The sequence below is a fragment of the Apteryx rowi genome, unplaced genomic scaffold (genome assembly GCF_003343035.1).
Source record: "Apteryx rowi isolate R43461 unplaced genomic scaffold, aptRow1 scaffold_25, whole genome shotgun sequence".
NCBI classification, from domain to species: Eukaryota; Metazoa; Chordata; class Aves; order Apterygiformes; family Apterygidae; genus Apteryx; species Apteryx rowi.
The window spans coordinates 3,953,038-3,968,434 of NW_020448863.1; the positions used below are offsets into that span (position 1 = coordinate 3,953,038).

At 36.0% G+C, this 15,397-nt stretch overlaps 1 protein-coding gene across 7 annotated transcripts in view; it reads right to left on the reverse strand.

Annotated features, from left to right (window-relative positions):
- KRAS (KRAS proto-oncogene, GTPase) overlaps positions 1-15,397 on the reverse strand; it is a 26,775-nt gene that overhangs the window by 10,874 nt on the left and 504 nt on the right. For 5 of the 7 annotated variants that reach the window (XM_026066848.1, XM_026066852.1, XM_026066849.1 and 2 more), the window contains exons 2-4: positions 14,415-14,537; positions 7,969-8,147; positions 5,675-5,834 (exon numbers count right to left, since the gene is read on the reverse strand). In XM_026066848.1, the coding sequence (XP_025922633.1) occupies positions 5,675-5,834; positions 7,969-8,147; positions 14,415-14,525 (450 nt within the window). In that variant the 5' untranslated portion in view covers positions 14,526-14,537. Of the gene's footprint in view, positions 1-226; positions 288-322; positions 3,864-5,674; positions 5,835-7,968; positions 8,148-14,414; positions 14,538-15,397 lie in introns of those variants that run through there. The other 2 variants (XM_026066851.1, XM_026066850.1) reach the window with 2 other exon arrangements.

Below are 15,397 nucleotides of genomic sequence, written 5' to 3' on the forward strand. Positions count from 1 at the left end.
CATAGGCTTTCACATTTAAGACTCATTCTTGACACATCCCTGTTTATCAAAGGGTTCCTCTGAACTACAGCCATCTGATCCCAAAGATTAAATGAATTAGATTTCTTGGGTTGTATTTCTCCATTATATACAATGTGCCTTCTGAGGATGTAGTGTGAGGTGACAAGTCTTCTTACATTTCAGGTCTGAAGGCTTGCAAAGTGTACAGAAGGCCGTTAAAAAAAAAAAAAAAAAAAAAAGTAAAGCTCATACTTTCATGTTTTCCTGGATGGCAAGGAAGCTTATTCCTAGAGAGAAAAGAGTAAACATTGATCAGCTGCTATGTGCCAAAGCACAGGCTGTACAAGAATCAACATATTTGCAAATCTACTGTTCTGCAGTAGAAATACATAATTTGATTACAGAGCTTTCACATAAGTAATTAGATAACAATTCTTCATTTAAAGTTTAGTGCCAACTTCCCCATCACCAATAGGAGCTATGATTTGCTTTAGCAATGCAGAGAGCGAGCGAGCAAGAGAAACACAGACACAAGGAGAAAAGAAGTTGCTACTACTGCCACCACCAAGAACATAAGTCTTATGAATCCTGTTGAAAGAAATTATTCTGAAAGACATTCTGCACAAAGATACATTTACTAAATTTGTTAGAACAGATAATAGCCAGGTACCATAGTCTTATATATTTAGCAAGTCATTTCAATATCAATTTCTTTTTAGAGTTCTCAGTATTTTTTCCCTACATGAGCCTGATTCAGTTGTCTAAAATATGATCAACCAGCTTTTTTTAGTTGTCAGAACTGGAAAGTAAAAACATCCTTTGTCAGCTATTAAAAATGTCAAAATCTAACTACTATTCTACTTTGGAAGTCTGAAGAACTCATGACCTCAAGGCAATGTTTCCAACGTGCTTTTGACTTCTAGGGGACAGCCAAGCATTAATTTAAAATATGACTATTTACAAAGAAAAGCTATTTCAATACAGACCAAAGTATAAACAGGGATTTTCACATGTTCTTCTGTGAATAATGCTTAAAAGAAATTAACAAAAGTTTGCCTTAACATCTTGAAAGTGTTCTGTCCACCATTACAGTCTTTGTAAGAGTCAGTCTTCTAAAACCAACTATTAGACAAAAATCAAAATTATTCAGGTGTACATGAGTAAAAAGAATGCTACTCACTTGCATAAAAACACCGCTGATATAAAACTGTTTGTAGTGGTAAAGTCAGTATAGACAACAGAGCGAGTACTAGGGACACAAACTTACAAAATCTACAAGCTCCAGTAACATTTAGTTTAAGTCTCTTTTTTGCTGTCTGAAAAAGAGGCATAATACTTCAAAGCACTGTTTGGAAACAGTTACTACAACCTAGCCACATGTATAAGGAGCCTTCAGTAGTTTTTTTTAATTAGCTTTTTTTTAAAGCTGATTATGTTATTATCCTATGAAGGCTAAATACCAAACAAATACTAGTAAATTCATCTTATATATTACACAAAATCATAATTAAAGTTACAAAGTAAGCACTCAGGAAGTTCCAGAATTAAAGCGCTAGTGCTGCCTTTATTTCACCCCTGCTGAGTGTATGTATCTTTTCTTTTGCTGCAGATATCTATCTTTATGGTACATAAATATAAAAATTGTTTTCCTCAGGATTCTGGAGTCATTCACTACACAAATTGGATGCCAGAGTTTTGTTTCAATATTATCAAAACAATTTTTTCTCCTGTAGCCTTGTCTTTGGGAAGAACTTAACTTTTTTGGAAAAGTTCTACCTTCCAACAAACTACTGACATGAAAAACCTCAGCTCACATTGCAATGTCTGTCAAATTTATTTATAATTGAAAACAAGGTTTTAAAATGGAAAGTGTTAGGCAACCTTAAGACAAAGCTGTACACGTGATCTGCAATAAAAATGGCTTAGCATGAAACACTTTCAATATCGTTAAACAGATGTGACACGAAGCCCTAAAAAAATAGCAAATTGGCTCAAGAACACTGTTTTAATTATCAGTCATTCATATCCTAAAGCTTAATCGAGAYGTAGGAATAGAATCCTATAACTAGTGTACCAGTTACATAATCAAGGCAAGCAATGGTTTTCAACTTACTTTCATCACAAGTTTGGGGCCTAACCAATTGTACAGACAGCTGAAATAAGCATAATGCTTTTTTAATAGCATCCTTGTAATTTAGGTCAACTTCTTCATTAAAGACTTTAAAACGGTGTTTAAGTATATATTCTCAAAAGCGACCCCTAAATCTTTGGGAAATCCATTGCTATTCTTAAAATTTAGAATTTCTGCACATCTGCTTTTCCTTTGATTTCAAAACTAACAGGACAGTTGAGACACACTAGAGGATATCCCCAAAAAACCAAAATTCTATAGTCAAAACACATTTGGGCTTCAGCCCTAGAGCCTCTGCTTGTATAACCTGCATACAAATAGAAGCAGAGTAACAATTGCAAGATCTGGCCTTGGTGGGGTGAGGGTGGTAAAGTTTGCCCCCTCATCTCTCAATGATATTATTGGGAGCTATATTCTCATGTGGACAGGGAAGAATTTGAATACAAAGATTATATAAACACAGAAAAGTAAAAACAGCTGTCAGAATAAAAGAAATTCACACCCTTCTGAATAAGGATTGTGAAAGGTTGAGTAAAAGTGATGCAACATGCCATATAGTTATAAATAGTATTATTAATATTTTTCATAAATTACATTATATTCATTTCAGTCAGGAGTCTAATTAAAAAAAAAATCATAACCTATAGCCTTATACCTAAGCTGTAGGGTCCACTAAGCTAATGATTTACTTAGGGACTCAATGATTTGTACAAAAATTCACAGGAGGATTTGGCCATATCTGTTTTTGCATTAAAATTTACTTCTTTATTGCCAATCAGAACCAAATAAGAACAAATACATTCACTTTTAGAATGACTTATTGCTATACTTCATTTCAGTGTTTTCCCCTTCCTATTTTTGACCTCATCAGTTTTTAACAATCTTAAATAAAAACTAAATTAGTTGGAACTGCTACAAGGTTTTTGCATGAGCACACAATGCTGTCATTTAAAACAAGAAAGTCCTAGCAATCCAGAAAGAATAGGTAGACAACCCATTTGCCTCTTCATTTCACCTATCTCTTTCCCCAGAAAACTTTGTAATTAACTCTGAGCTCCGGCAAAAGGAAGGGGGAAGGGAATACAGTACCAAGACAGTGGGGATGCCAAAGGGTCTTCAACAGGGCATTAGTGCTGATGTGTCAATGTGATGGCAAGTGCAGGCAGGAAGGAGAAAGAAGGTTCCTATTTCTGAATACTTATGTCAGGCTCTCTATGGACTCCAGAATTTATCAGACCAYCAGCTACCTTTTTCATACTTGAAAGTTCTTTGTGTAACCAGAGAGGGCCAGGAAGTTTTCTTTAAACCAAACACTGAATTCTGCCCTATATAAGTATAGTCTATGGGCTACATCTGGCCCACAAAATGGTTTGATTCTCCCAATTTAAAAAGTTACTTTGGGAGTAGGTATGAATGCATGTGTTTTCATACACGTCAGTGTTACTGAAATTACACACACACACACAATAGTTAAATGATGTTGCTATAATTAAAGATCAGGTTCTGTATCCAATTCCCTTCTGTCTTCTGAATAATATTTTATTAACACAGCATCATATGAACCAGTTTCATAAACCAATATATACCTCAACAGTACTGTGAAAGAATCAGCAAACATTTTTAATGGTTCAGCTTTCAGAAGCCAACATTCTCAGAAGAGACTATAGTAGGTATTTTCATTTATTTTAAAATCCACGTAGCTCCTTATGTGCAGAAGGGTGTTAAGGCTCAGCTTTGAAAACAAAAACAAAAGCCACCAGTCAGATCCCCTCTATATTTCAGTTGGCACCTCCAGAAATACAACATTACAGAAAAAAAATTTATAGACAGATCAGTTCATATATGACTAATATATTGTCTTCCGAAGCAAGTACAAACCTCTGCCTTAGCTCTCAAAGAGTCACATCTGGGTCGAAGATGAAAAAGCTTATACTAGAGTTATGACCTCTCTTAAAAGCATCACTTGAGGCAAATGAAGACTATAATACTGAAGAGGAGTGGTGATTTTTGAGCATGAAATTTTGTATTAGGCTAGTCATGGTGCAGCTGCTTGTAGGAGTAAAATACAGGTAAGAGGAAAAAAAGATCTCCTTTGAAAATACACGATTGTATCAACACACTTTCATTAAAAGCAGCTATACAGGAGGAACATTTCCTCAAAGCCAGACACTTTCTATAACAGGCTAAACAAAGCAAAATCTAAATGTTAATACAGAACTTGTATTTCAAACTCCAAATCTAATTTCATCAGTCTTCTATTTTTATCCCAGTCTCAATGATACATTCAAATACAGGACCTTCCAAACAAGAACTGTAACCATCCAGTCCATTTACATGCCACAATCTTCAGAACAGTCCTGTAGCCTAATTTATTCTCACCCATTGAAGTTACGTGATTCTGAAAGTTTTCTGATCCTACCTGACATAAGTTTACAGGCTCGCTCTTATTGCTAGAAGTTAGAATTCCTTTGATCCTTTGGTAAAGTTGTACTAATCAGTTCATCAGGTTTCAACTTGTCAGAAACTTGGGTGCATGTTGCAAATTTGCACTAATAAAATATGTTACTTATGGATATAAGAAATGAATAAGTAGTATTTACTGAGAAATTCTGCCAAGTGATGCAGCTGAAGGTATTCAGCAGTTACACGGGATTACTCAAATTTCAGTATTCTGCCCTTATATGCTTTTTTCTGCTACGCCTACTTCCTGGTTCATAACTTGCATATAACACTTACTATGCACAGCGCATGAGATATTCAGCCACTCAGGCCTCATCTATTTTTACTCTTTCAAACAAATAAGCATTTTTCAAAAAGAACCTTTTCTTCCAGAAGTACAGAACCAGTCTCATCTATATCTGTATCTTTTCCTGAATACACAAATATACCACTATGTGCATCTTCATCCCAACAAACCATGTCAGAAGTACTGAAATAGCCCCAGCATTTGCCTCTTTGACCTATGCCAGTGGGATACAATAAGCCAATGTGCGCGCTAAAGACTTAAAAGAGTATCAGTTTCTAAAAGCAATTAATCCTGTAATTTTAAAAGACTTGCAGTCAATTGCTTAGCTATAAGAAGGTGCACCAAGCAATTCCCACTAATGTTAACTCAATGCTGAAGAAAAAAAGCATTCTTTCTGTTATTAAGGAAAAGACTTCAAATAAATGAAACTATTTAGTTGTTTGACTACTTAATCTTCTTGCTGAAAAAAAGAAAGCATTTCAATTATTTTAGTAGAAATACTTTTTCATCTATTAAAACCCACCAAAATGTCAAGAATTCAATTGTCAGACCCTGCAGAGTAATAGCAGCCCAGGTCTTATTATTTGAGTTTGGGCAACTGAAGCAAATCACCCATTAATACACAAGTACCAGTTGCCAGTCAGTTGACAGAAAAACAAGACATCACAAGAAATTCTCCTCTGGAGAAATATATTCATTAATATGACCAAGCAGTCGTCAATATCTAGAATGATCTAACATTATGAGCATTCAGGTGAGAGTTCTACTTTTGTTTCTAGTTAAGTTTTGAGCTTTACCTGTCTTGTCTTTGCTGATGTTTCAATGAAAGGAATTCCGTAACTTCTTGCTAAATCCTGAGCTTGTTTTGTATCTACTGTTCTGGAAGGCAAATCACATTTGTTTCCTACTAGCACCATTGGGACATCTTCAGAGTCTTTAACTCTTTTTATTTGTTCTCTAAAGAAAGAAAAGACAGGCTTTACTTAACCAGTATTAGTAGTTTATATGGTAGATTTTAAGACAATGAAACACAATGAAATTAAGACATTCTAAAATCATTCCTTATGCAATGTTAATTTATTGTACTTATGCTATTAGAAGCCTCCAAAAAAATGAAAGTGACTGGTCCAGTCACCATCAGATTTAACATCATTGGTCTAGTTCTCTACAAAGGGAAATTTTGGTAAGGGAGTCCTTTCAAGTACCAGTTAGAAAACATTTTTCCAGTACTAGTTAGATGTACTTGTCAAGAATCTTAATTAAGAGTCACTAACTTCGTTTCTTTTGCTTTCCCAAATAACCTAGAAGTATACTCTTTAATTAATATAGTTACTGTTTCCAGTTATTTATTTGTAAACTTTCATCTTCAGTCTGCAAGGCCATCCACAGGTGTGAGAATGTACAGTAGAAAATGCAGCATTCAACTCACATGTTCTTTAAGATAAATTGGGGAGGCCCTCTTATTCACAAGAGCTGTAAATGCACCTCTCCTTATGAGACTTTAAGAACAAAAATTCCATATAAATCCTCTATGCGGCCATATGTCAGCATTCTACCTTTTTCCCTTCTCCCTCTAAAACCAGAGGAAATCCATTTGTTATTGTTTTGATAATGAACACAAGTTTGTTACTTTTTTGGAGAGCAACAGAAATGGCTTTTTGATTTCTCATCCCTACTGTACTAACTCTTAGCCGTTTCATTTTTGTCAAGAAGTCACTGGTAGCAATACATTCTTCAAGTACAAAATTCTATATATTGTGAGTTTTATACAAAGGCTGCTAGCTCAATTTAAATTTGGTAGAAAAACAGTCTTGAAAGAAAGTGCCCACATTCTCAATATTCAGCTCTCCCTGGGTTGGTATGCAGCAGTCTTGCCCCTCTCATTTACAACAGCACTTTCCTGATCACACAGTTGCTTCAGGGAGATAAGCCAGCAGGAAATTATTTTTGTAGCTAGGCATCTGCCAGTTAGCTACTCAAATCAGCACACTACACAATCAAGTGAGCAGACTTTTGCTGGAATACAGGAGAGAACAAAACCATGCAACACGGACAGCTGCAGCTCCTGACTTCAATTCCCTTGAACTGTCATGAAATCCCACCTTAAGTGAGGAACTCTAACTTCTATCTGTAACAAAGATGTGCTACTTCAGGTTATGATTACATGTTGGGTTTGTGGGTATTGCTTGTGCCAAAATATTTCTCCACCAAAGAGCAACATAGATTTGACAGGATTATAAACGCCTGGTTAGAAATTGCTTAACATAATGTGTATGGGACTAATCTTAAACTGATGCTACTAAACTAAATGATCTCTGGTGTGATTTACACTAGCTTCAAAATAGAATTCCCAAGTGGAATTCAATATAACATTAACATACTAAGTAATAAATGACCAGGTATGCAGTCACCAGAGACTGCTTTTCTCTAATTCCATACTACTACTGTTGATATCAAGAAAGCATGAGTTAAAATTTCTAACTAAAACAACAGCAGCAACAAAAAAACAAAACAAAAAACCCCACACCAAACCTAGTAGCAGGTTGTTTTTAAGTAATCATCCTGGAGCTCAGAATTTGGTGCGTATCCCCCTTTCTTAGGCATCAGCGCTCACACATGTTATTCTTCTAGTAGTGTTGCAGATGTATTTCTCCCCAGAGAACACAGGCTAATAATTTACATTATTTTCTGTAGAATTTAAAGTGCAGAAGTTTTTTCATCTTAACACACATTTTTCCAAAATATTTTATTTATGGAATAAACAGTTTACTTTTAGATAAATCTTTACTATATTAATAGTATCCACTAAGGCAGCAATGCTAACTCAAATTAATTCATAACAGAAGAGCTTTCAGATACTTTTGCTGCCTAGCTTGAGAATGAAATAGCAGATTTTCAGATTATCCATAATTACAGACCTACAACTGCAAAAATAACCTGGAATATTGATAATCTGCAAATTTCCCCCTTAATGCTATCTCATGACAGATAAATTCATTAGCTTGTGTAAGAGCAAGCAAACAAACCTATCCACTTAATTTGAGACTTAGCAGATTTTTTATTTATTTATTTATTTTTAAAGAATACACACCTATAATGGTGAATGTCTTCAAAAGACTTTGTATTGTTTATAGCAAATACACACAGGAAGCCTTCCCCTGTTCTCATATATTGGTCCCTCATTGCACTGTATTCTTCTTGACCTGCTGTATCAAGAATATCCAAGAGACATGTTTCTCCATCAATTACTACTTGCTTCCTGTAGGAGTCCTAAGAGAAGAAAAAAATATATATCTAGGTTAAACACAAACAAGTAAGGTTTTAAACACTCAGAAGATATTAAAGTTGTTTACTAGTAATTGAGCATGACTCAAAACACTTAAGCATTAAAATCTAATTTTACAGCTGGGCAAACAACAGTATAAAACACATTAGTGGCCCATATTTACACTTATACAGTAATCCAGAAGCGGAAAGAGACCTGGAAGGACATAGTCTTATCTGGATTCTGAATCATCAATGGATAACACTACTTTTTTTTAAACATAAAAAGGGGAGGGTTTTTTATTATTGTGCTCAGAAGGGGAAAAGTACAAATTGGATCCAGATCAGAAACTTCCCCCTTTTTCTCTGTTAATGTAATAGTTGAAGAAACCCATAATCCTGATTTTAAAAGGTTTGACTTGCTTTAAGCTTACTTAATTTACCAAAACATTTTTAAAAATAAGTAAAGTTTGATCTTCATTCTCTGGATGTTTCAGAAAGCATTATGCTACAGCCATGTACAAAATAATGTAATAGAAGACATTCACAAGTAAGTCAACAGCTCCAAAAAATCCATATAGCTGAAATGGAAGAGAAGTGTAAAAAGCCTTCAGTGTTTTGGAAAGGAAATCCATCTTCTATGCTTAAGCAGGTGCATATAATAATGTTTATTAAGTTATCAAAGCTTAGTTGATATATTTTAAGTTCAAAGTTATACACTGACAAGCTTTTCAGGCAAGGCAGATACCCAACACAAAGTGCAGAGTAAGTCAGATAAAAGCCCTGATGGTTTCAGAGAGATGTAGGAACAAATTATTTCAATATTATCAGTTCAAAGTTTTCAGGCCAATGATTCAAGTAGCCAAGATCCGTAAAAAATCCCAAGCAGCTAAATCTTAATGCATATTTACAGCTCTTTTTGATGCTAGGTTTCTTTAAGCACATAGTTTCAGCAATAATAAAACAGAGAACATTACTCTTCCCTACAAAACTATTGTTTCCATAAACATCTATATATTCCAATTAAAACTGTGTCAATAAACTTCAAGAATATGTCACTGAGTAATGCCATGAATTATTTTTATCAGTAAACAGTACTTGTAACAAATGAAATGTTTCAAGAAGAAATCTTGGTATTACCTTTCAGATCCTTTAACTAGAAATTAACATAATATTGCTTCTGTTCTTGTTATATAAACAGGATCTTTTTAATACTATATAAAGCTGAACCTAAGCTACTGGGGAGTTAAAGCTGCAATTCTGGCCAACTTTGAGATGAATTCAAAATGACCTTCCTTCCTTTGCACCCATTTTAAGGCACTGTACACCCACTTCTTTGCACTTTCTATGAATTTGTATTTTTAGAAGTCTCTCTCTCTYCTCTTTCCTGTTGCCCGCACTAAAAACAAGTGGAAGATATTCTGTAGAATCAATTTTTTTTTTTTTTTTTAAGTAAACAAATGCTAATCTCACATTTATCTTGAACCTGGATGTCATTTATTAATACCAGGTAAAATAATATTGACTATTTATCTTTAAGATAAAAATTTATATCTCATATGATTTGGGAAATATTTATTTTGGTAAAGTGCAAAGTCAATGTTCAAGTAAAAAGTAGTACCTACTTTAGAAATATATTAGCATTGTTTAAATATTGATATACTGAGAAACACAAGTTTCAGTATGTTTTAAAATAAGGTTCATGTTCTATCTCATTGCTTGAAGAAAAAAGAACAAAACACTGCACATCTTTAATCCAATTCTTTTAATAAATTCAACAGCAGATCTCTCATGTCCTCTGATTACCTTTATCAGAGTTCACAGTGAAGTACTAGTATAACTTCTAGCAGTTTACTAGACCAATTAAAAAGAAAAAAGCGTTCATTTTTTCCTCTTGCAATTTGACTGCTACTTTAGAAAATATGAAAAACAGTTCCTGAAAAGCTGGTATTATTCCATCACATCTTATCACTTCAAAGGAAAAAAGACACTCCCCACAACCGTGTTCTAAACAAAAGCTTCAAGTAATGTGCAAAGAAAATTTTTTAAGATTCTTCCTGCAAGAAGTGCTAGCTTTCACATGCCTACCATATTAGCAGTAGCAGCAAAGATGTAGCAGCATAAAGCACAGCACAGGTACAAGTGCAAGGAAGGCCTTGTGATATTTGTTTTGCCCACATCTGGAAAGAAAACTTTGTCACTAACTAGAAAGAGGATTTGAAGTGGAAGGAAAAGAAAACACGCGAAAGAAAATTTAAGATTATGATTTCCTTCCAAGCTACTGAAAGAACAAACATTTCACAGAAGAAAAAACACAAAGAAGCAAAGTAAAACCTGAAATCACATTTGTCACTGTAGAAAAGAAAACTGAATCATTACATTAAAGCTTAGGCTACTGGGACCTCCACCCCAAGTATCTTGGTGAATACCAATGTATACATACCCAAGATAAAATTAAGATAATTAGGTGTTTACACACTGTAGAAAGTCCTGCAATAGGGAATGTAGTATGTACCCTAAACAAAAGTTCAAATCAAGTTATGCCACTGTAGTACTTTTGCTTCAAAATGCAATTGCAGAATCCAACATGACCAGACTCCCCTTTAACAACGAAAATCCAACTTCTCATGAATTTACAAAAATCCAATAGCTGCACACAGGAAGATATGCCAATGAAGAAACACCCAGTGTAAGACCATTAGGTAAAAACAAAATGCAAAATAGAAACCAATTTCAAAGTAGTTACATGATTCCAAATATGAACTTGTAATTTTGCCCCAAATACAGATTCAGCAAATTTATATCAAAAAGCTTTAATTTCATTAATCACTTAACCTGCTTTTACTGGCCTTTCACAAGCCATAAAATCAGCAAGAATTATGCTAACAGAGTAGTACTTCCATCTGTTCACAACAAGCACTGATAAGAAAGTGTGATAGCAAGTCTCAGCTATATACATATGGAATTCATCTAAAAAATCAATTGCTTAATAAATCCCATCTAAAGAGAGTAGCCAGAAGTTTTGTTATCATTCGTGGAAGGATCCATTATATCAGTAATTCAATATTAAAACATCATACTTACTAAAAGTAAGCTACTACTAAATATTGGTGGAAGTTTCACAGGTGCACAGATCATTAAAGAACACAGACTTAAATACCGGTATTCCTAAATCACTTAAGGGATTTTGCTAATCCTATTGGAAAAGTCTTCTGACAGCCAACTAGGAAGGCTGTTCTTTCTCCAAAAGACATTTAAAATACAACCCATAAATTAGTACTAAATATGCTAAAGCACTAAAAAAAAGTCATTATGTTATCCCCCAGGACACTGCAAATAAAGATTTAACAAACACTTGACCAGTAGAGGGCACTAGTCCAACTGTTCTAGGTATTAGACCAGATTTACAAAGGTTAGTCTACACACACTTCATTTAAAATATACCACTTTAAAATTGCTTAGCTATAAATCTGTGCTTGGACATTCGTTTCAAATGATATATAAAATTATCACACATATATAAGGCACGTACTTTCAAATGACAGCAGCCATCCAAACACGCACTGATTTTATTTTTCATCAGCCGTTATGCTTAGATACAGGTTTTCAAATAGAAAATTCTCACAAATGGGCCCTGACACTTGAAGTTTTCCAAATGGATAAGTTATCTGTTGAATCATTAATCCTACTCCACAGGAAACAGCAACACCAATAGGATTACAGTATGTGTCATTCTATAGAATGATCCAAGTAACTACTATATTTTTTTCTCTCTTCAATTGCATCTTGTCTTTACAATACAAGAATTTCAGAAGTGTTGAATTTAAATCTTGTTAATTACAGGAAATATTTAAATTTTTTGAATGACCATGTAGCTAAGGAATCCACTATACATAACAAACACCGAACTCTTTCTTCTTTCCCCGTCTACCCCAAAATATTTAGCTTGATTATTTGTCTGAGGAAAAATGGGTATTTTGGCAACAGCCACATGACAACGAAAAATATAGTAGTAAGTGAAAAATAATAGTAGTGACACTACTGAACCATCTTATCTGTAATTATTTACTAACCAAAGCAATTTTAGCTTTATTTCTTCCTACTGCATAAAAATTGCTACTGCTATTGTTCTTTGATTGGTTCCTACCACCACAAATGCACCTATACAGGAAATACAATCAAGCGACCCTCCTGAACTGAATGGGATTCTGCCCAGCCAAAGTCTGAGGCATTTTAACCCAATTACAAGCCCTTCTCTGAGATCTCTTTGCCACTCTGAATGACAGACAACTCTCAAGTATTTCTTTCTTTGCAAGTTTAACGATATGATTATTCAATAGCACTGTTACCTCATGTATAAGAAGATACAGTCTCCATCCTGAAGGTCTCAGAATTTACAAGACAAAAAATGGTAACTAGTACTCAGATAAGTACACAGGAGTAATAATGCTTACAGAAGAATAATACTGTTGCAGGAGACAAGCTGTTGATGCATGTAAAATCTATTAGGCTAAAGGTTTCTTTCCTTCAGAAGAACATATTGATTCTGGATCACACCACAGTGTCACAGTCATCCTGCACATTACTGAATAAAAGCCACAGTCCAGGTATTTCAGATTCTTTTCCTAAGGAACTATATTTTCATGTTATTATTTTAAAATGTATTTGGTATTCCTCAGAAAACTCATCTTGTTGATTATCAAAATCCCTTAAGGGATTTACCAATACTGATATTTAAGTCTACGCGTTCCTAAATTGTTTACACAATTCTGGCATTATATGACAACTTGTAACATAGAACATCCATAATACTTACTGTAAAGTGTAAATACACCTCTCATCTAACAGAAACATGCCCAGATGATTATGAACAGATATTACAAAAGCCAACATCCGCCAAAGTTCCTTTTACAAGAACGAGGAAAATCACCTTCTGTCTGTTCCTCTCAATGAGTTTAAGCATGTTTTGGATTGTTTTTAAAATCTCACATATCTTAATTAACAAGAGAGCTGCTCTCCTAGTGCAAGTCAAATGCTCCCCCTCTCTCTAAAGCTCTGTTCACACAATTTTCCACAAGCATATATGAGATTACCTGGCCATTCAGCAAGCAGACAAGACAACACAGCCACATTAAGGTAATCCCAGACTCAAGCTGCTTTCATTGGGGCACATTAACTCAGGTCTCTACTTCGCTAAAGTAACACAGCTTCCTACCATTTCAGAGCACAGACTTTTCACTTATGTCTACCTGAAAAAAGGCTGCACAGCCATTCCCTGAGTCACCATTTAAGCCTAGATTTAAACCCCTGTGATTCCTTCAAGTGAGCCTGGAAGTGTCTCATTGTATAAACATATAAATGAAGTCATAAGCTACAGAGCTTCAGTACTGGGAACATAAAAATCTTGGGTAAATTATAGTGTTATTTCTCCTTTTATACAGAGTCTGAGGTTATTAAATCCAATGATCCGCAGGAGATTTCAGACTATATTAGTATTTTTCTTGTATTTAAAAGGCAAAGCTTGCCTGCTCATAAAAAAAAAAAAAAATCTTCTAAATAGCGTAACTTTTGAAGCTTAAATATAAGTTTTGAGGAACTGTATCATGTATTTCAAAGAATCCACTACAGCAGCTACCTTATAACATTTTTCTAGATATACAGCAACATGCACTGGCATGTTAAAAAAAAAATATATATATATATATATATATACACACACACATATATATATACACACACACACACACACATATATATATAAGCTCAAGATTTATTCTCATTCACCATAGCATTCCAGAACATATTTCTCACCATGTGAAACAGATCCTAATGATAAGAGCTGAGAAAGCTTGACAGGTACATTTCAGGACTACAGCTTCTCCTTCTTGAGATCAAAAAGGAAAATCACATTTAAGACATTTGTAGGTTGCATGCAAAGTCAGTTTTGACAGGCATTTTTAAATGAGCTTGACAAATAGTTTGTTACCAAAATCATAAAAACAAGTACTCGAACTGCCCAATAAGATATGGCAACTAACACCACGTTTTAAATGATCAAAATTGTTAAGTATTTACTGCAGCTGTCGTCCCATCGCCAAATTGAAAAGTACTCTGATTTGCTCTCTAATATTGGCACAATGTTGAGACTTTATCTCTGAGCCTTTTTCAGTATAAAGACTTTTCCTATCACGTTTTTGTGGTAATTGTCTAAAGGTAATCAATCACCATTATTTACTCATAATTTCTCATCATATAAAAAGTGAAGCTGTTTACCTCTATTGTAGGGTCATATTCATCCACAAAGTGATTTTGAATTAGCTGTATCGTCAAGGCACTCTTGCCTACACCACCAGCTCCAACGACAACAAGCTTATATTCTGTCATTTTTTAGCAGACCTGACGACAAAGAAACCGACATTAAGCAGAAGGGGTCAAGCTCCGACAATCAAGGATGCTGTTACTGCATTTTCATTCACTATCATATTCGTTTACTATTACAGGAAAAGCAATTCTCCTCCTCCCCAAAACACACACACACACAGTCTCAAAAGCTAAGAGGGGATGCTACTTCTCAAACAAAATCCGAAATAAGCGTGGTGCACACACGAAGCCGAAAGGCAGCGATTACAGGAACTGCTTAAAAACCTGAAGTGCCTGCTGTATTAATTTCTGAAAGGGGCCGAAGAGTGTTTTCTGAAGAACACCGGTTTGGTTTTCCGCTCGGTTTCCTTCTGAAGTTCCAAGAATTCCGGGAGACTTCCCTGACTTTTGTTAGGGCCGAGGAGAACCGAGCCCCCCTCCCGGCTGCTTCCCGCGGACGGGAACACGCGTGTCTGGGGGGGCGTGCGCGGGGTCACCTCGCGGGCCCCCGCTCCCCCCGGCTCCGGCCCAGGAGGAGGTGCCCGGCCCCCGGGGCGGCGGGGCCGCCGCCCGCCCCCTGCCCGGACGGGGCGGCCCCACGGCTCCCCTCAGGAGCGAGGCGGCGCGGCCGAAACTTTCCGCGCCGGGATTTTCGGGAGGGGGTGGGAAGGAGCAGGAAAGAGGGAGGGGTTTTTTGTTTTTTTTTTTGCGGGCGGGGTTGACTCAGCAGAGGCAGCCGGTGCCGGGGCTCCCAGAGGGCGTTGGCCACCTGTCCCGCCGCCGCCGCGGAGCCGCAGCCCGCGCCGCGGGGAAGGACGGCGGCGGCGGCGGGAGACGGCGCGGGGGAAGCGCGGGCTGCCGGGGGGGACGCGGCGATGCCGGCGAGGGGAAGCGGC